Source organism: Sinocyclocheilus grahami, unplaced genomic scaffold (assembly GCF_001515645.1).
Source record: "Sinocyclocheilus grahami isolate Dianchi unplaced genomic scaffold, SAMN03320097.WGS_v1.1 scaffold7.1, whole genome shotgun sequence".
NCBI classification, from domain to species: domain Eukaryota; kingdom Metazoa; phylum Chordata; class Actinopteri; order Cypriniformes; family Cyprinidae; genus Sinocyclocheilus; species Sinocyclocheilus grahami.
Window position 1 is genome coordinate 1,490,310 of NW_015505186.1, and position 23,192 is coordinate 1,513,501.

The 23,192-nt window shown below is 36.6% G+C and overlaps 1 protein-coding gene across 1 annotated transcript in view; it reads left to right on the top strand.

The window, feature by feature from the left end:
- LOC107588742 (forkhead box protein O1-B-like) overlaps positions 1 to 22,785 on the top strand; it is a 28,562-nt gene extending 5,777 nt beyond the window's left edge. Inside the window, exons 2-3 of the mRNA XM_016276970.1 lie at positions 20,195 to 20,386; positions 21,271 to 22,785. Coding sequence (XP_016132456.1) covers positions 20,195 to 20,386; positions 21,271 to 22,425 — 1,347 coding nt within the window. The 3' untranslated portion in view covers positions 22,426 to 22,785. The remainder of the gene's footprint in view (positions 1 to 20,194; positions 20,387 to 21,270) is intronic.
- Positions 22,786 to 23,192: the final 407 nt, after the last annotated feature.

Consider the following 23,192-nt stretch of genomic DNA (forward strand, 5'->3'; position numbering starts at 1 on the left):
GGGTCTCATCTTCTCAGTATGGGAAAAACGGCATTCACTATTGCATCTTTGATGAGAGCTTCACCTTTTGTTGGGATCCACATCAGAGCCCAGGACGTCAGCCTTTGGCTGGGATATTGTTCTCTTTTCCCGCGGCACCTGGGCAAAGTAAACAAACTCTATGTAAGTCTGACCACATCCAATAGCATCAGCTTTACCCATTATATCGGTCAATGAACATATTTAGCATACTAGGTGACATTTGATGAAGCAACAGGATGTCAGATATCATTAAATTAATACTTGGTTATTTTGATCGCAAATTATTATCAAAAGCATTAAATAAGGTTTTGTTATTGTTGTGTAAAGTTCCTCCTTTCATCCCCTTTAACAGAATTATATGATGTTTCCATTTGTCTGTTTTAAGATATAACTTATTACATATTTAATGTTTTTTAACTTAAATGTATTATATATATATATATATATATATATATTTAATATTCATTATATTTTAGATTAGTAACAAGCTGCAACAAATAATTTATTAGGCTTTAAATTTGTGGTAATAGCTGGAAATTATGCATTTATGATGTAACTTCATTACAGCTATAAATTCATAAACCCACTTTTGCTGGAAAATGATGTCATAATGCGATTTTCTTTATGATTTTCAACTCTTTATAACTGATGCTTCCAAGACGCCACAAATTAGTCTTGCAACTGTGACAAAACCTCAGTTGTGTTAGCCAGCTGGATACATTTAACATGAAGACATATTTAAATCTGAATAATTTGCACCAAGAAAACCAAATGTTTAAGCTTGAAAGACATTCCATCATTGCACCACTGGTCAGACAGGGCAAGTGACATAGCCAATGGACCATTCTTGTCGAAATATGTTAACATATGTTGCTTTTATTGTGAAATGTACACCATGTGCTATAGAGTTTTTGTCCCATGATAACCAGATATTTTGTTTATTGGTTGGCAGTGGTTTCTGTAGTGTAATGCTAAATTGTTCCTTCCACTTTAGAATCTCATTGCTCCAAAATACTGTTCCACATCAAATGTGTAGCCTACTAATTGGGTGTTATCTTGCCTTTTGGGCCACTTTAGTTTCATTGTGGACAGATTGCTTGTCGCTGGAATCATGTTTGTTTTAGATTCACAGTCATTACTAAATCAAATTGAGAGTTGGGTGCGAAGAAACTGATCACTTTTGTTTAGTTCACTTCTGATGCACTAGTTTTATTTTAGTTTCAAGCCTAGATGTAACTGCTAAATAGAATTCAAGGCGGATGAAGTGAAAATGCTATCCTGTGGTTCAAAAATCTCTGGGGTTCAGAGGTCAACATTTTAAGGTCATGCCAACAAGTTTGTAGAGCATGTAATGGGAGTCCATGTTCATTCCCTTAAAGTCAAAGTGAAATAATAAGAATAGTGTTTAGACTCATTTTATGAGGTTTTGGCACCCAGCATGTTGTTTCATAACTCTCTTGTGTTTTTAAATATGCACACCATTGTTTTATGCGCCTTAAGTAGTCAAACACACACACGCATACAGGTAGAATTCAGTGTGGGTCAGTTTTGTTATTCCCATGTGCCCTCATAAGACTACTGTAAAAATGGCATGTACTTTCTTCTTTCGGAGCCTTGGCAGTTTGCACCCAAAGCTAGAGATGTGTTACTATATCTGTGGTATAGTGATACAATCTTATGTGGAGATGTACTGTAGCTCATTTTGTGTAATTCAACACACCTTTATCATTCATATAATTTTATTTACTATTTTAATTCCATTCATAATGTCTTTAATGGCACTAAGAGTTACTCACCCAAATTAATAAATTAACCCATGTGGTTTTCATTAAGTTATTTTAGAAAAAACAAGCTTTCTCACTTCCCCCTCTTTCTCATGCTTTTGAAAAATGTTTAACTCTGAGCCCTACTTATAGCACATGAACCCTGTTACCTCTACATGCTTTGAAGTTCACCATAGGCTTTCACCTCACCTACTAACACGCACACACACATGCACAAACATGCAAGCTATACATTTGTACGTTAGTGTTTTCAGGCTATTTCAAGGCACACACAATATTTGTTCAAGCTTATCTTGAGCAGATACCAATTTGTATCCTTTGTCGTTCAGTAAGTTTCGAGTGTAGGCGTACTGGCCGCTGATTCTCCAAAACTACTTCACTTTTGACGTGTTTGTTGATTCAAAGTGTGCATTAGGTAGTTTTAAAATCTAAATTGTAGAATTTTACATTGATCTCATTCAGTTTGTGAGTTCTAGGGCAGTTTCTCTGAATATATTTCATAGATAAATGCCAGGGCATACAGGTGAAATGTGCGCAGAGGCTGAAGTTTGTGGTTGATACCTGCTCTGAATAACACGTAATTAGCATTGTGCAAGGTGCAGCAAAATTGAGGGACATTTTGCTTTTACACACACTCAAAGCGAAAGGGTGGAAAGGGTTGAAAATGAAATGAAAGCACATGCAGCGCTGCTCCACCGTACCACAGACAGATGAAAGACTTCATCACTGTGGCTCTGCGAGTTGGTGCAGACTTTGGCTCTGTGGGTACCTGTGGCTTTTAATCTAGAGCTACATCAGTGTGCATGCATGGGACAGTAGCGTGACAAAAAGATACTTGTGAAAACCCTCTGAATTCATCAGATATCAGGAAAAAAGTCCCCAAACTGAAATGTCAAATGACGACAACCGGATGTCAGCGCCAAAGGTGAAATGCAGAAAAAGAATGTAATGTAGTCAGTCCCTTATGATTACAATTCATGTGAAAATTTTATTGTGAACTTTCATTTTTGGCACCAAAATAAGAGTGAATAATGATTTACTGTAATCCTCATGTTTTATTCCGGTCATTTTGACCTGGAGAGGTTTTTCTTTTTCTTAAAAAAAAAAATTTGATTGATTGAATCTGAGATATAAATAAAATAAAATAAAAAGCTCATCTTTTTTGACCGTGAACATTTTCATTGACAAGTGTGAAAATTTTATTGTGAACTTTCATTTTTGGCACCAAAATAAGAGTGAATAATGATTTACTGTAATCCTCATGTTTTATTCCGGTCATTTTGACCTGGAGAGGTTTTTCTTTTTCTTAAAAAAAAAAAATTTGATTGATTGAATCTGAGATATAAATAAAATAAAATAAAAAGCTCATCTTTTTTGACCGTGAACATTTTCATTGACAAAATTGTTGTGGGTATAATTGGTCAAATTGATTGGTAATGAATTAGTGGATTTGGACTAAATTAAAGTTGACTTCAGGTGATTTGCAATTAGTTGAAATTTTGAAGCGGATTTATTTGAATAGGTTTCCAAAGGCCAGAACACATCTATTGCAGAAAACTGAATTTGAATTGAAATTATTTTCTTTGAATTGCACTGAGGTGTAGCATTCATGCAGATAAGAATGAACCATGGAAGCCTTGACTGCCCTTCATGATGAAGATAGGTATAAGATAGACTGGAATGTACCCTTGAGCTTGCCAGAGACATTCCTAAAAAAACTTGTTTGCTCTTGCTACGGAAAGACATGGACTCGTCAGAGCTGAAGTCGTGCCAACTTTAGCTAATTATTCCAGAAAGCAAGACAATAAGACATTTGTTTTATTTGTCAAAGCCACACCACAAGAAATCAGAACTCTCACTGTGCTTTTACTTACCACAAAAGACCAAACATCTCTTGACTTCTCTTTTTTGCCCATTTTTCTTTTGCCCAAATATTGCAGTCATCTGTATATATTTTTTATTGTTTGGATGGTAATTCATTCATTCAAAGAGCGAGTTCAGTGATAAATAGTTTTTATATGAAAAGTTAGTATATATTTTCTATTTCCATTTTGTTTTAAAGAGATTATACTTTTAAAACATTCAAAAGTTAGGCTCAGTAAGATATTTCATGATTTTTGAAAGAGAAGTCTCACCATGGCTACATTTATTTGGTCAAAAACACAATAAAAACCGTAATAATGTGAAATATTTTTGCAATTTCAAATAACTGTTTTCTATTCGAATACATTTTAAAATGTAATTTAATCGTATTATGGCAAAGCAAAATTTTCAGTAACCATCACTCTAGTCTTCAGTGTGACATGAAACTTCAGAAATAACTATAATATGCTGATTTGTTGTTTAATTATTATCAGTTTTTATAGGTTATTAATTGTTAATAGTCATTTTTATTATTATCAGTGTTGGAAGAAGTTTTTGCTGCTTAATATTTTTGTGGAAACCATTATACATTTGAAAGGGACTTCTTTCAACAACATAAAAAATAATAATTTAAATATATATTTAGATTTACATTTTATTTTATAGAAGAATATATAAAAACACTGGAAGATGCAGCATACCAGGTTTAGGCTGTTTAGGACAGTATCATCTTTCAAAGTGTGTCTTCAAAAGGTCAACTTCATCCTTGTTGTCAGATCTTGTCTGTCATATAGAGGAACGCACCTCGTTGATGCCATGTCTGTAGTGGTGGAGGTATCATGGGAGGTCTGCATTGTTGTTAAAGCACGGCTACATATATATAGCATATATATGACCTGTGTTCCCATTTCTGTCTAAAAATTCTCGCTCATGGGATTCCTCTCGCTAAGTCCCAGAGAGTTCAGAGGCATCTGGGGTCACTGGGGTCACTAAAAGGCAGCAGAGGGTATTTTGTAGGCCCCACTGTACTCTAGCCCTACTGCACAATCAAAGGAGGTGACAACAACTCCTCCAGCATTGTGGAGAGAGGGAGAGGAGAGGAGGAGGAATGGAAGGGAAAGGGGGTTACTAGGGAAAAGCGTCAAACATCCTCCATTCCTGAGCACTGCGCTCATTTCCATCTGCACGTTCCTTAAAGCATTTCCTCTGCTTTCCGTCAGAAAACACAGCGGCTTGTGTTTACAGAGGGACTTCAGTGAAGTTGACTTGAACCGCTTACATCAGCATCGTGCAGTGTTTCCGATACTGTCATGCTTAACAGTAATTTCTGAACATTTCTTCCCCTGTCCTTATGTCTTTGACTATTTGGGAACTAAGACAACATCAGAAAGAATGTGAGATTGTCAGTTCAGCACTGGTTGCTGACATTGAAACAGCGTTGAATCAGTGGACTTTATTAATCACGTTTTGATTGGATCGTGTTCGTGATTCATAGAATAAATAAAGTCACAGATTTGAAATGACTTGAGGGCGAGTAAATGATGAACCATTCCTTTTATAAAATCTAAACATGTTAAAGCATTGTCTTGTGTAACTCTAAGCTTCCCTGTCCCTCTGACGTCCCGCTCTTAAGGGTCACTGACCTACGAATGTCTCCGTTGTCCAGTGCTGCTGCATCCTTGTCTCTCTGTTACAGAGACGCAGTATCTTGAAAGCAGCTCTCTCTGAGAAAACACTGATGAATGACTTCCCCCGTTTTATTTTCTACCACTAATCATTCTCAGCATTGATTAGACTTCTGAGTCCATGTCCTTCCTGTGTGTGTAAATCATGCCCAGAGAATGCCTGCAACTCGCTCTTCTCCGTTTCCTCTTGATTTATAAATAGTGCATTATTAGTAGAAATATATATAAAATGTCTTCTATGACTTGAGCATATAGTGTTGATGATAACACTTGCAAAAACACTTGTAGTGATGTTTGTCCTTCTGTAGATTTCTCCCATCTCCACATATGATCATGGAGCTCAACTAGAGTGACCATCAGCTTCTTGGTCACCACTCTAACCAAAGCCCTTCTCCATCAGTTGCTCAGTTTGGCCAGGAGGCCAGCTCAAGGAAGAGTACTGGTTGTTTCAAACTTCTTCCATTAAGGGTAACAGAGACTACATGCTTCTGAACTCTTCCCCAGATGTGTGGCTTGACGCAAACCTGTTTCTGAGCTCTACAGACAGTTCTTTTGACCCAGGACCCAGGACTTGGTTTTTGCTCTGATATGCATTATCAGCTGTTAGACCTTTTATTAAGACGTGTGCCTTTCCAAATCATGTCCATTCAATTGAATTTGCCACAGGTTAACTAAGTGTAGTAACATCTACAAGCAATACGAATGCTCATGAGCTAAATTTAAAAGGGTATGAATACTTGTGCAGTGGAATCATTTAAGTTTTTTATTTTTAATAAATTTGCAAAGATGTTAAAACCGGTTTATTGCTTTACCATTATGGTAAATGGAGTGTAGATTGATGTGAGGATAAAGTTGTTTGATGCAGTTTAACGCAAAGCAGCAACATAACAAAACGTGAAAAAAATTGCACGTAGGCACTGTAAATAGATTTGATTCGATTAGATAGATAATACTACAATTAAATATTTTAATAATTGTTTTTTTGAAATCATCTTAATTAATGTTTAATGCATATTTTGAAAATCATGTTTGTATCTTTGTTTTAAAATTTCACATTTTTATGTGAATCCCTGAATCCCTGAATTGAACAAATTTTCCACTTCACAGGGTTTTTTTTTTTTTTTTGCATTTTTCATTTCACAATTGACATTTTTGACATCAACAAAGGTTTATGGCATTATTCAATCAAGAGACCACTGAATAAGTCCAGTGCTGTTATTAACTCAAATTAAAGCAAAAACTATTAAAAATCCTTTTAACAAATTGAAATAGACTTAAATGAAAAACACATGAAAATTTGAAAGTTGTATTATTGTAATTATAAGGGAATTTGTATTATTTGTTTTTGCATTATTTTTTTATTATGGAAAAATTATTTCATCATTAAATTCAATCATTAAATATATAATATTAAGTTTATTTATTTAATTATTTATTTATGACATAATTTTATTATTATATTAAGGCTGGTACATTTGCTTAATTCAATTGTGATTGGCAAAAAATGATTTTGGGTCCCGCCTACGCCTGCTATCAAAATCATATCTGTTGCCCCGAAGGGATCTCATTAAAACCACAGCTAAATCAAACATGACCCTTTTCTCTGGCCTCTGCAGTGATATCCTTTTCCTTTAATGTAAAACTTCAGCCGCTACTGGACCTTTGTCATGTTGAGTCCAGTGGCCCCGGTGGAACCTTTGGCTTGAGGTTATTTTTGCACTTTCCTGTAAAAACAGTGCACACGTCTCCCACAATGAGTGATGATGCGTTTCCTGCTGAGTGGCTGGAAAATAGCGACATTCCCTCCCCTGAAAAAGACACACACACTCTCTCTCTGCCTGGCCGGGAGACGGAGGGCACCAGAGTTTGACAACAAAACTCGTCGTCAGCCTGTCTAGTTCATTCCAGAATACATTCTTGACTCCACTGTGCAATATGAAGCAGTTTTGCCATCCTTTTAAAAGCACATGGAAATTAATGATGATGCTAACTCCTTGCTCAATGAAGCCAGAAAAGATTGAGGATGAGTAGATCTTTGTGAATGTGATGTTCTGTGGAGATTTTTGGAGGCATTATAGGACCAGACTCGATTGTCCTTTAGCATTTGATTGAATTATGAATGTTCGGCTGTGATATTATTGGTTAATATTACTTTTCCCCGCACACTTGGTCTTGGTTACATCAGCAGAAGAGGGAAGTTGTTAAAGTGGCCAGGAAACTTAGTAGAAGGGATGCTCAGATTGATCATCCTCTTACCAGAATCATATAATAATCACTTTGTATGACAATGATATTTAATATTATTTGTTCCATTATAGTATTTATTCATATTTAGAGTTAGCTTTTATATTTTGATTTTATTTTGTTTCAGTAACATTATGCTTTTGACATTTTTATAAATTTTTTACGTGTATTTATCACTTTTAATTTCAATTACATTTTTATTTCAGTATTAGTTTTAGTATTTTAGTCCTTCAACTTATTTATTTCAATACATTTTCATTTGAAAATTATTTTTAATAGTTTTAGTTTTAATTTGAGTTAATAACAACACTGGACATATTCAGATAATTCAGGTATATCCCATAAAAATGTGAAATTAAAAAAACAAAGATACAAATACGATTTTCAAAATATGCATAAAAACATTCACTCGCTTGAGGTAGATCAATTTATCAGATATTCTGATGACGAGAAATTACTAATCGTAGCAAATCTTCAACTGACGAATCATTTTTTTAAATGAACACGAAATAATTTTTTTAACAAATTAATTCATTAAATAATAAGTGAATTAACTTTTATTTCAAGTTGTCTTTATTTATTTGATTATATTTGTATTTATTTAAAAAAAAAAATTTGGGGAGGAGAATGAGAGAAATAACAGGGGAGGGACAGGAGGTGTGTTATTATTTACACCATCTCACAATAACACACACGCCCCTGCAGGCCTCTGGGGGCTAGTTGAGGGGGGCTCCGCATCCTGTAACACACACACGTACACGTGCAAACACTCACTCATAACAAACACACAAATGCACACACCCACAAAGGCATGTTTGCTCCGATACATGCTCACAAAGGCCAGGTGCTTGTCTTCAGATGGTGTTCCCTCAGAAGGGGGTCCCTCCATTCCGTTTCTCGCTTTCTTTCTCTCTCAAGGGAGGCTGCTGCTCACTGGATACCGGTGGGCAGAAAGATCTCCGATGCTTGGCGCCTTACTGGAAGTCTGTATTTTTCTCAGTGGCCTGTGACATGAACCGTTACCACACGTGCAGTATGTCAACTGGCACCGGCGCGACTTACATACAATGCATCTCTCTTTTCTGAAGATAGATGTAAGAGTGGCAGGAAAAAACCTACTTTAGAATTTCTCAAAAGTATTTTTCATTCACTGTGAGGGTTAAAGGAAGTGAGTGGACATTTGTTGATGTGGGAAAGCCACGATAAAGAGATAAATGTGTGTGAGAGAGAGAGAGAGTGTTTGCGCACGCCTTTTCTGTTTGCGGGAAAAAAGCCAGCGATGAAAGGAGAATAGATAAGGCTTGCTCACATGACCTTGGCCTGGTTTTGTGTGTCCATTCTTCTTCCTCTGCAAAGATGTGATGTCACTTCCTGTAAGTATCATTGGTTTAGAGATGTTTCATTGAGCTGTTGCATACACTACATTTCAAAATTTTGGGATGAGTTTTATTATTTTAAGAAAAATACTTTTATTTAAATAGGAAGCATTAAATTGAGAAAGTATATTAACATTTCATACAAAAAGTCTATTTCAAATAAATGCTTTCTTTTAATCAAGGAATCCTGAAAAAAATCAGTTTCCACAAAAATACCAAGCAGCGCAACAACTGTAAAATGTTTCTTAAGCATCGAACTAGTATATTAAAATGATTTCTGAATGATCGTGTGACACTAAAGACTGGAGTAATGATGCTGAAAGTTCTGCTTTGCAAACAGTAATAAATTACATTTTAAAATATATTCAAACAGTATATTACTGTTTTTACTGTATTTTTGATCAAATAAATGCTGCATTGGAGGCTTCTTTAAAAAAAATCTTATAGACCCCAAACTTTTCAACAGTTGCATTTGAAAGAAAATGTACTGTAAAGGTGCTTGTCTTCAGATGGTGTTCCCTCAGAAGGGGGTCCCTCCATTCCGTTTCTCGCTTTCTTTCTCTCTCAAGGGAGGCTGCTGCTCACTGGATACCGGTGGGCAGAAAGATCTCCGATGCTTGGCGCCTTACTGGAAGTCTGTATTTTTCTCAGTGGCCTGTGACATGAACCGTTACCACACGTGCAGTATGTCAACTGGCACCGGCGCGACTTACATACAATGCATTTCTCTTTTCTGAAGATAGATGTAAGAGTGGCAGGAAAAAACCTACTTTAGAATTTCTCAAAAGTATTTTTCATTCACTGTGAGGGTTAAAGGAAGTGAGTGGACATTTGTTGATGTGGGAAAGCCACGATAAAGAGATAAATGTGTGAGAGAGAGAGAGAGAGAGTGTTTGCGCACGCCTTTTCTGTTTGCGGGAAAAAAGCCAGCGATGAAAGGAGAATAGATAAGGCTTGCTCACATGACCTTGGCCTGGTTTTGTGTGTCCATTCTTCTTCCTCTGCAAAGATGTGATGTCACTTCCTGTAAGTATCATTGGTTTAGAGATGTTTCATTGAGCTGTTGCATACACTACATTTCAAAATTTTGGGATGAGTTTTATTATTTTAAGAAAAATACTTTTATTTAAATAGGAAGCATTAAATTGAGAAAGTATATTAACATTTGATACAAAAAGTCTATTTCAAATAAATGCTTTCTTTTAATCAAGGAATCCTGAAAAAAATCAGTTTCCACAAAAATACCAAGCAGCGCAACAACTGTAAAATGTTTCTTAAGCATCGAACTAGTATATTAAAATGATTTCTGAATGATCGTGTGACACTAAAGACTGGAGTAATGATGCTGAAAGTTCTGCTTTGCAAACAGTAATAAATTACATTTTAAAATATATTCAAACAGTATATTACTGTTTTTACTGTATTTTTGATCAAATAAATGCTGCATTGGAGGCTTCTTTAAAAAAAATCTTATAGACCCCAAACTTTTCAACAGTTGCATTTGAAAGAAAATGTACTGTAAAGGGATAGTTCAGCCCAAAATGAAAATTCTGTCATAAACAAACAAACAAACAAACAAACAAACAGGCAAACAAAAACGGTTAAACATACTTAAAAATGTAATGTTCCACAAAAGTCAGGTTTAGAATGACAAGAGGATGAGAAAATGATAACAAGAATTATTTTTTTTTTTGGATGAACTTAAAAAATTTTTAAATTTTAAAGCTTAAATCTGTTCATCAGCTGACTGACTACAGTAATTAAGCATTGTGTGGTTAAAATCTGACATGTTACTTTAGAAATTTCATACATCTGCAGTCAAAGTTCAAAGATTCAAACACTGCTAATCAAGTACATCTAGATTTGCTGGTGAGGCTGGTGGTTGACCTAGAAAGTCTTGCTAGTTATGCTAGTTAAGAAGACTTGTTGGAGGACCAGCATCAAAACAGTCATTAGTTTTAGTGTTCAAAACTCTTACTAGTGTATATGATAATGTTCAAAAATTTGGGGTCAGTAAGATTTTTAATTTTTTTTAAAGAACTTAATACTTTCAGCAAAAATGCGTTAAATTGATCAAAAGTAACAGTGAAGAAACTGCTTTCAACAGTGATAATAAAATTTGATAATATTAGTTTTACTATGTTTTAGCATATTTTAATCAAATAAATGCATGCTTGGTGACACTTTTTTCATTTTACGAACATTTTATGAGAAATATCCAAGACAAAGTTTATACAGCCATAAATGGCAAGTTGTGTCATGAAACTCTAGATGGCATAGGCTGATGGGTTATTAATGCAAATTGATGATATTCACAGCGTTAAACTATTTGGCACAAGCTGATTGGTTAAAGGGCCCCTTTTATGCAAAATACACTTTTACTAGGTGTTTGGACAGCAATGTGTGTACACAGCCATCTTAGAATAATAAAAATCCATCCAGTTTTTTTTTTTTTATCTTCATAAAATCAAACCAGGCTCAAAAAACGAGCATTTTGAAAGTGCTAAACGGCTTAGTTTTATTTGAAACTGCAGTTAATCCGTCATTTTTCGCAGTCGGGCTACTTAGTATTGTTGCTTAAATCTCATAAAATGTAATTTACTCATTAGAGTGACTGACTGATAAACAATACTGCAATCAGGGACTCTAATGTCGGATTACACAAAGAAGCGATTCCTCTTATCAAAGGTAATTTCCTGTTTGGCACTGAGTCTCATTGCTACATCATAGGGCAGGTCTTTGTATCATTTATTAGGGCATTTTACTCCCCAAATGTCCCGTTGGCGGCCTCTGTGTGGGTCTGGTCTGTGCCCGCGCGGAGCCCTGTGGTCTGTCAGAGTGAGAGGGCAGACGGGGCTCCTATCAGCTTTACGCAGCTTTTCCTGAACGGATGGGCCAAGGAGGGTGACGGGCCCTCTCTCTAACTGCACTTGTGGGACGTCAAGTTTTTCTCTCTGTCCTTTTCACTTTGTCCCTCTGTCTCCATCTCTGTTTCACTCTCTCAAAATAACCCAGCTGCCAGTATGCACACTAATACACACATTTACACTCACTTCTGCATATGTTTTTTTTTAACTACTAACCTAAAGAAAAAGAAAAGAAAACAGACTTTGAACAAGCAAGATTAGGTCTCTTTGCAGTTTATGCATTTTATCCCTAACAGTAGGCATGAGCAGGATTGTGTTAATCTTTACAGTATCAGGTAGATTACAGTTCTTAGCACGCAAAGAAACCATGTGTATGTTTATGCATATCTCATTGCGTTCGTCATCTTTTCCTGTCCCTCCTCTCTGCGACCACATGAAATGAAGGTAAAGTGCAGCCTGCGTGTTTAATGTAGCTAAAGATTTCTTTAGAAGTGCAGGTGCTTTTGTCAATCCGGTGAGAATCTCTTCTAGATTAGTGTGCTACTGTTTTTCTCTAGAAGACACTGGAAGATCTGAAATATGTGTTTGAGGTCTAATATTTAATTCAGTTTATATTTATAATACATTTTAATTCATTATCACATTTAAAAGATCACAATAATTATAATTAGAAATATTTTGTATTCTTAATTATAATTAATTAATCTGTTACCTAACCAATATATATATATTATATATATATATATACAGTATACATATATACACACACATATACACAGTATACCTAAGGTATGGTGAGTGGTTGCCTACAGTATGTGGTTGCTAAGGTGTTCTAATTGGTTTTTAATACTTTTTCATGTGGTTTCTAGAGTGTTCTGGGTAGTTGCTGGTCAAAGAGGTCATCTCAAGGTATCAATTAAATCTGTAGCATAAACTATCCAGGGCATGTTATGCACTATACTTTATTACTGAACAGATTTCTGAAAAAGTAAATGAAAAGTTTGCCAAGATAATTTTATTCTTATTCTGCTGAATGAAGAGGAAAAGATACTTTGAAGAACTTTAAGAATAATGCTCCATGTACTGTATGTATTTACGTATATAGAAAACTAAAAGAACTGCTAACCTTGAGTTTTTCATTCATAACAGGTTCCCTGACACACAAATGTATTTATTTTCCTCTTTTTCACTTCATTGCTAAATATTTACAATGAAGGAGAGAGAGATAAAGCGGATGTGCGTAGGAGGAAGTGGTTAGCCCATTGAAGTCTCATGTCACAGCTTATCTCTGAGGACCTCTTGCCGTTCTCTGTTGAACTTGTACATTCCACTTGTGTTTATCTCCTCTCACTGAAATCTCACACACTGACACTTTTGTCTCAATCAGAACTCGGGAAAGCTCTTTTTGACACATATTTTAGTCATAATGCCTAGTTACCAGACATATTGAGCCTTGGTGCACACATGGAGTCTAGCTTGCATCATGCCCCGATCCCATTCCTCATCTCTTTCTTTAATTTCCTTTCTCAAATTAATCTTTGAGATCCCTTTCAAACTGTACGTTTACTGCTTTGTGTGCATATGGCAGGGAGGGAGGTGTGGTATTATGTTTATGTGTGAACATCAGGCACTTGTCTGTCAGTTCGCACCTGGTCTTTGGAAGCGCTGCTTGTTTACTCGGACTGGTGTTCGTTGTCAAGATGTCACGGCTGACTGGCTGCAGTCAAACAGCTGTGCAGGAGTTATCCAATCCACTGGAGCCAATGTTTGAATATGTTCTCAGTAGAGCATTTTACACCGTGTCTACACTGCAGGCCTTCCCATTATTACTGTAACAAAGCAAGTGCATAATGTGTTGTGAGCGATTTGCTCTCTTTTAGTGCAGATAGTACCACCACCGCTTTCTTCAAACCCAAATACTGATAAATAGTAGCCCTATAAAAAGTGTCTATATCTATACCTCAAAATCAAGGAAGTCTTCATATCTCACACTTGCAACTTCATATCTCACAATTGTTACTATATTTCATAATTAGGATTCTCATGTCTCAGTGTTATTTAATATCTCAAAATGTTACATGTGACTTTATCCCCCCCGTTTCACAGACAAGGCTTAAGCCTAGTCCTAGACTAAAGTGTAAGTCTGAGCTGTTTCAACTGAAAGAAACTTGCACTGACTGATTTTAAAATATATCATGCCTTTGTTTTGTCTCAAGATGCACATCAGTAATGTTTTTTCTAAAGCACGTTTATAAAAATTACTTAAATGTCCTAATTGAACTATGGCCTAATCCTGGCTTAGTCTAAGCCCTGTCTGTGAAACCGGGCCTATATCTCATTATTGTGACTTAAGGTCTTACAATGTGATCATACATCTTGACTTTTATACATTGAGACTTTATATCTCATAATTGCAATGTCTCACAAATGTGACTGTATCTCATAATTGTGACTATGTCTCACAGTTTTGACTATACAGGTATCTCAAAAGGGGACTTAATTTCTCACAGTTGTGACTTTATATCTCAAAATTGTAACTTAATTTCTCACAATGTGACTTTATCTCAGTTGCAACTTTTTCTCATAATTGTAACTTAATGTCTCACAATGTGAATTAATATCTCACAGTTCCAACAGTATCTCACAAATGTGACTATATCTCATAATTGTGAGATGGTGATGGCTGATTAATAATGCCTGCTTGTTATTGAGTGGCAGTCAGTGTGTGTGGTGTCTGAGGTGTCAGACAGGATGCAGATGGGGTTTCTCGGACTTGTTTATAAATCCCTCAGGAGATCTGACGCGCACACACGTGCACACAAACACACGCGCACTCAAATACATAGTGACCCCTTCAGCATGGCCTATTGGCACCTATCACTGCAAAAATAGCTCTGAGGATTATAATAGAAATGTGTTTTTCACACATGCACACACACACCTGTTACAGCATCACACACACTTATTTGCCACCCGCACCTGGTACTACAAGCAAATTCGCTTCTGTTTACCAATTTGTCATACCTGACCTGCAAAGAAATTTTATATACTGGGTGTGCTAGAACTATGATGTTGAATTCACAGACAAGGCTTAAGCCTAGTCCTAGACTAAAGTGTAAGTCTGAGCTGTTTCAACTGAAAGAAACTTGCACTGACTGATTTTAAAATATATCATGCCTTTGTTTTGTCTCAAGATGCACATCAGTAATGTTTTTTCTAAAGCACGTTTATAAAAATTACTTAAATGTCCTAATTGAACTATGGCCTAATCCTGGCTTAGTCTAAGCCCTGTCTGTGAAACCGGGCCTATATCTCATTATTGTGACTTAAGGTCTTACAATGTGATCATACATCTTGACTTTTATACATTGAGACTTTATATCTCATAATTGCAATGTCTCACAAATGTGACTGTATCTCATAATTGTGACTATGTCTCACAGTTTTGACTATACAGGTATCTCAAAAGGGGACTTAATATCTCACAGTTGTGACTTTATATCTCAAAATTGTAACTTAATTTCTCACAATGTGAATTAATATCTCACAGTTCCAACAGTATCTCACAAATGTGACTATATCTCATAATTGTGAGATGGTGATGGCTGATTAATAATGCCTGCTTGTTATTGAGTGGCAGTCAGTGTGTGTGGTGTCTGAGGTGTCAGACAGGATGCAGATGGGGTTTCTCGGACTTGTTTATAAATCCCTCAGGAGATCTGACGCGCACACACGTGCACACAAACACACGCGCACTCAAATACATAGTGACCCCTTCAGCATGGCCTATTGGCACCTATCACTGCAAAAATAGCTCTGAGGATTATAATAGAAATGTGTTTTTCACACATGCACACACACACCTGTTACAGCATCACACACACTTATTTGCCACCCGCACCTGGTACTACAAGCAAATTCGCTTCTGTTTACCAATTTGTCATACCTGACCTGCAAAGAAATTTTATATACTGGGTGTGCTAGAACTATGATGTTGAATTCAGTTCATATGTATAATAGTTTAGTTTAATTTAATTTAGTAAATAATTATCAATAATTATAGCAATGTACACATGTGTGTGTGTTTGTTAAATAACTAAATAACTACAATAACCATGAAATTTGAGTGCTATTTGCCTATACTATTTTTTTCCCTGATGATGGCTTGATTTGAAAACTTATGGAATTTATATTTGTAATTTCATAAATTAATTCATGAATTATTTAGTATAAATAATATTTCCATTCTCAAATACATTTGATTAATGTTTGGTAGTTTTTTATTACAAGATTACAAGATTTTATTTTATTTATATTTTTTTATTTAATCAGTTGAATTAAAAATAATTGTAAATAACTACAACGCAATGTAATTTGAGTGGCATTTGCCTCTCATGAAGGCTTTGCTCTCCTCATGATGGCTGCATCTCATTGATTTCATTTATTGCTTATGGAACTGATTCTGTCCTGACTGACAAACCTTTATGTGAAATTAGAGGAGTTTCAATTTGCACAAACTCTTTGCACACTTCCCACCCATCTGTGTAGAAATTGGTGCATGGGTCCACAGTTTTTCATCTCACACTTCAGTTGACTCAGATCTTACCCAAAGGGGATTTTAATGCACACTTTTCTTTAGTGTCGCAGATCAGTTGGGGATATCCCAGATCTGAGACCAAAGGTCATCATGTAACCTTGAAATACCTTGAATACCTGTGATAAGACAAGGGTAGAGAGAGGTGAAGGCCCCACACCAGTATAGATGTCCCATGTGCTGATCTCAGACCAGAATTACTAGGCTAATTCACTCAACTCTTACAATTTAATTAATTAACAATCTTAATTTGTTCACGTCATTCCAAAATAACAGTAATCCATGCAATTTGTGGGCTGTTTTTCAAATCTTTGGAGCCATCGAGTAGCATTGTATGAGCAACAAAATGACATTTCATTTGCTATTGAAAATCAACCTTCAAATCTAATTTGCATTTGTGTGCATTCAAACAGCATCCAGAATTGACATCTGTGACACAGTTGAATTGATGCGGTGATGTTTCTGTTTATGAATATTTGTAGAAATCTAAAGAGCCTTTTTCTGTTTTCTGGGGGAGCAGATTTCATGCAGCCCTAGCTATTACTCACTTCCTGTACTGTACATTATAAAGCTGGCCTCAGATCAGTAGTCAAAGACTAACTGCAAGCTTCAATCTATTTTGAGGGTATTGAGTAAATAAACAACCATACCTGACCCTGAAACTATTCAAGCATTAATGTAATTTTGTTCGTTTGAATGTGTGATCACCAGTTTGATTAGAAAACTGTGACACCTTCTCCATCGCATTCCTGTAGTGACTCACATCCTGCCATCCGGCCTGGTGTGCATGTGCAAAACATGTGCACTTTTGCTCTGAATGTGACCGTGTGTGCGTGATCTGCTAATATGACTAGATGAATTAATGCATGAGTATACTGGAACACTCACAACATCCTTCCTTTCTTTCTTTCTTTCTTTCTGCCTTTCTTTCCTTCTGTCTGTCTGTCTTTCTTTCTTACGTACTTTTATAGAAGGAGTGAAGTATAAAGTTCAAGAGATTTTTTCCTCTGTTGAATTATGTTTTGGGTACAGAAAAGTTCAAGTTAAAAATGGTAAGTGTGTGTTTAGTGTAATTATGTTTTACTAATTACGAACAACTTGTTTTAAATTTGTAAAACATTTCGAATTTTGAGAAAAATGCATATTTATTTATAATCTATTATATTATAATTGTTTTTATTGTTATGAATTTAATTTGAATCAGAATATGTGAAAAATACTGATTGTATTAGGGTGCAAGTCTCAAAATATTAATTGTTAATGTTGTATATTATAATGCTGTAGTATTTAAAAAGCATTTTCATTGACGTTTTAATTTGAATTAAAAATATAAAAGTATAAATAGAATTGTAATGTTGGCAGTGTTGGCATTGTATATGTGTGTGTGTGTGTGTGTGTGTATTTTGAATATTATAATAGAACAAAATAGTATAGAATTTTTCAGTATCGGCCCTTTTAACGGCCTGAACATAATGATTATCAACTATTAACATTGGACAGAATTTTAATAGCCAGACATCCGTATTTTTTCAGTGTCTGTGTCTTTCTTTATTTCTGTCTTTCTTTGTGTCTGTGTGTATTTCTCTGTCTCTCTCTCTCTCTCTCTCTCTCTCTCTCTCTCTCTCTGAGTGTCAGAGTGGAGCGAGGCTGTGCTGTGGGGGTTCTGTTACAGTGCAGACAGACGCCAGACAGCCCCATACGTTATTACTCTCCCTGTGTCTGTTTGCAAGGGTCTGTCAGCAGTACTGGAGAGGCTGTCCTCCTCTACACACACGCACAGTCACACAGCGAACTCATCGACCCCATCCCTCTCAGCAGGAAAACATTCCCACTGCCCCGCCTCTACCTCAACACACCCTCCTCCTCCTCCTCCTCCTCCTCCTCCTTCATGACTCAATGCCTACTACCTCCCTCTGTCTCCACCACTTCACTTTCCATACTGGTACCTCTCTTTCTCATTTTATCTCTATTCCTCCAGTTCTTCCTTTTCCTCTCACTCAGCATCCTTTCCTCTACTCTGTTTTCCCTCATTATTCTTATCCTAGTAGGGCCAGTTAAACGGGTCAGACAGAAGATCCAGAACGTGTGTTTCCAGACCCCCTGCACACTTACTCATTCACCCTGTTCAAATCTATGCAGGCATTTTCTTCGCTGATTCTGTGATGTAGAAGCCGTATTTCCCTTGACTTGACCTCTAAGGTCATGACCTTCAGCATAAAAGGTCGGAGGTAACCTCCTGCTGACCTTCTTCTGGGGCTTGAGCCTCTGCTTTACCTCTTCCGACCACTTTACTTCCTGCTACACAGGAAACAGACTGTTCATCCATCCAGTAAAGCGACACTTGATTTTTTTTTTTGTCCTTGCTTGTAGTACATTGTTTATTTAAAATGTAGTAATGCATAAATACTTAATTTGCTTGGACCAATACAGTCATAATGCTTCAACTGTTAAGTGTTGATTTACTAAGTCTTCCCACAAAGATTTTTGAATGTTTTAGAGACACATAATCAATGCGAATAAAACCAGCAACTCTTCCCTTTGAAAGATCCAAAGTGTTTTTACACGTGGATCCATGTGGTCTATGTGTATGATGGAGGAAACGGTTCTTTTCTTTTGTTTTGTACATTACTTGAATTATACTAAAACAGGCTTCATATTTGACATTTTGAAAAAGGATTATGATGTTGGATAGGTTTTATTTCTACTATCATAGACGTCAATACCTCTATTAAATGTACTTATTTTTTCTATTTCTGAGGGAAAAAATGAGTAATTATAGCCATTTGTCATTATATACTTATATTATTTTTAATGTCTGTTGTTAATCATTTATTAATTACAAAACACTTCAATTTACACTTCACTTAATTTGAAAACCCTTCAATCATCAGACATTCATCACACAACACCGTTAATAAATGTCACATTTACTCTTATTTTTACCATCTTGAAATAACTCCGTTATGACCTTTTGTAACTCTGTTAATTTTTAACTTGGTTATTATGATGGCATGGTATTGTCAAAATACCACACAAAACAAATTACCAGTCACAATTACAATACTGAGTTTGTCCTTTATCCTTTTCTAAAAGTCTGTATTGTTTACTTTTTTCTTCTTAATGACAGTTCAGGCCTAAATTATATGTCACTTTTCTCCCAAGGAATCACAATAAGAGTTAAGCTAGCAAAGTGTTTGAGACTTTTAAATTGTACTGTGGTAGTCTCGCTTCTTTTTCTTAGTAGATGAAGGTCTGGTCAGGGTGTGAATGGAAAAACCGAAGCAGACAAAATATCATTAGCACAGGATGTGCGTGTGTATACGTTGAGTTCAGTGTGTGCCTCCGAAAAGGACATGACTAATACAGTTCTTCCTCTGCCAGCTAACTGGCTATTCCTCTACTTCATATTGTCACTAGGATCTGAAAAGACTGTTTATATATGATTGTATCTGCAATTGTGTGCATATGATTTGGCAACATAAGATAAAGTGATATCTGTCATTCTTCAAACACACAAACACCCTCACAGCAACTTGTCTGTCAAAATAGTGTCTGTTTTATCAATACTACTGCATGTATTACAGTACAAAAGCAAGATATTATGTGTTAAAATCTTTTTTTATTGGGTAAAAGCAAGATATTATGATATTGATTGGACGATCGCAGGTCATTTCCACTTCTTGTGAATGGTTTCCAGTGAGACATCTATACTCAGATTTCCATGTTCTCATCCTGTTTGCTCTCTCTCTCTCTCTGTCAGAACTCAATCAGACACAATCTGTCCTTGCACAGTCGTTTCATGCGCGTCCAGAATGAAGGAACAGGGAAGAGCTCGTGGTGGATGCTGAACCCTGAGGGGGGAAAGAGTGGCAAGTCTCCACGCCGGAGAGCCACTTCCATGGACAACAACAGCAAGTTCACGAAGAGCCGCGGACGAGCAGCCAAGAAAAAGGTCAGCTGAGGAGAAAACAGTCTCTGCTTGCTCACTAGTTGCAGATTCACTGTGTGCCAAAATATGAATGAGTTGATTTGAACTGCTGCAAACATCACTCAACATAAGGCTTTTGCAATCAATTACACAGTTTATATATTCACACATAAAAAAATCTTGTCTTTGATTTCTCTGTGTCAGATGTAAGTGGCACATTGCAACGCATTGTTCACATTTTAATTAATAAAGTTGTCAACACAGAAAAACATAAATGATGGTACATTATGACATGCCTTTAGTCAATGAGCTCCCCATTTCTATTTTTGATGCACTTCAAGCTACTTTATTTTGCCTGACCACCTGAAACAGAATAAATTGTTTACAAATATAATGTGAAATGCATTTATTTATTTAAAAAAAAAATTTTTTTTCATTTTTTCTTTCTTTTTTTTTTTTTCTTTCATTTGTTATATATTTTTGTTCATATTTGCGAAGTCAATTGATTATGGTTCTGGTCTCTGGACTATTAAATAAAATAGATATATAAAAATGAATGAATGAATACATAAATAGACAGTTGAATTCAAATAAAAAATATTAATTATAATAATAATGAAAACATATTTATACACAATTTTATTGGTGCAAAATTAATGTGTACAATTATTTCTCTATTCCAAAACAACCCAGAATTTTTTTTCTCCATTGAAATTCAGTTTAAAAATAATGCATGGCCTCAAAACCCTGATCTTCTGAAAATCTGATTGGTTTGTGATCAATTTGATCAGATGATCCATAGTTGTGCCATTTCTAGTGAAGACATTGTGTAAGAATGACTTACAGCAATATATCTGAACAGTAATGTGTTACAGTTGGTTTTCATGGCTCTTCTTTTGCATCTGTAGATGTCGATGCAGGGTGGACTGGATGGTAGTTCTAACAGTCCTGGTTCTCAGTACCCAAAATGGCTCGGCAGTCCCAACTCTCACAGCAATGAAGACTTTGAACCCTGGACCACCTTTCGTACCCGCGCCAGCTCTGATGCCAGTACGCTCAGCGGCCGTCGCTCACCCTTCCTACCTGAAGAGGATGAGGCTGGTGAGGTTCCCATCGGGTACCCAGGCACCAAACTGGGTGGCCCCCTCCCCAGCCTGTCCGAAGTGGCGGGTCACCATGGTTCTGAGAACGTGATGATGGACAATCTCTTAGACAACCTCAACCTCATCTCACCCAAAAATAGCACCCAGGGCAGCCAAGACACCCAAACTGCATTGTCTTCGCCCATGATGCAGGGTAGCCCTGGGTACCCGTCTTACAACTCTCCCAGTATGGGTCCTCAGCCCCAAGTTCAGCAGGACTACCGGAGGTGCCTGTATGGACAGGCCGGGATGGGCGGACAGAGTCCCATTGCCATACCGACTTTATCAGACAGTCAACCAGGAGGCTACGGACCCTTCGTGAGTCAGTACAACTGTGCCGCAGGGCTGCTCAAAGAGCTGCTGACCGCAGAAGCCGATCCGAGAGGGGACATGATGCAGCCTTTAGAGTCAGTGGGGTCTGGAGAAGGGCGACGGGTGCTACCTAGCTATGCTAGTCAGGGACAAATGGGACAGGGGGCCAAAATGATCACGCATCCTCACCTGCATGGGCACCCGCGCTTGCTTCATCAATTGCCATCACCAGCAATAGGCATGAACGGCTGTGCCCTGTTGCCCCACGGGCATCCTGTTCGCCTCGGTAACATGAAGCTACAACCACACCTGCCTCATCATGCTCAACTGGGTAGAGGCGGAGGCGAAGACAGGATGCCAAATTACTCCAATGGCAACGGTTTCCACAGGCACGGACCGGGTCCTCACCACCATCACAGCCACCCGGAGCGGCTGCCCAGTGACTTAGATGACATGTCGATCGAGCAGCTGGAGTGTGACGTAGAAACCGTCCTTCATGACACGCTCATGGACGGCGATGCTCTGGACTTCAACTTCGACCCCATGAGCAGTCAACAGAGTTTCCCACATGGAGTCAAGACCAACACGCACAGCTGGGTATCGGGATAAACACCTTATCTACTCAAACATATACACATTGGTGAGGAAGGCTGTTTTTGATTATAATATGAATTAATCATAACAAATGTGTGTGAATATATATGTAAATATGTCATAGACATATAGCAGGTCAATCAACAGTTGACTAAAGCAGACTGAATGCTGTAGGTCATACCAAAAGGCTACACATACAAGAGAGATTACAAGCTTACATTTCCTTCCCATCTGCAAGGACTCAATTGTTAAAAGTCTAAAATAAAACAATTACGAATGAAAATAAAACAAAAGTAAAATAAATAAATAGATTTTTGGCATCATTGAAGCCCATCTTCGCACAGTTGCAACTTTTTATTTGTCTTTATTTCTCACAATTGCACCTTTTTTTATATATGTATGCCTATATATCTTGCAATTCCAATTTTGTTTTCTCTCAACGCTGAGTTTATCTCTCGCAATTGTGACTGTTTCTCCTAATTGTGAATATATATATATCTCACAACTCCAATTTTAATTCTCCTTTCTCGTAGTTGTGATTATATATCGTACAATTCTGATTTTATTTCTCACAATTGCAACTTTATTTGTAGTAGTTGTGACTACAGTAGGTAGTCAAGCGAAATGCCTATTACTGACATGTGTACTGCCGCTTACTTTATTTCTCATGGTTTTTACTATATATCTCGCAATTCCAAATTCATTTCTCCCAAATCTGAATTTATTTCTCACCATTGTGACTTTTTCTCGTAGTTGTGACTACAGTAGGTAGTCAAGCGAAA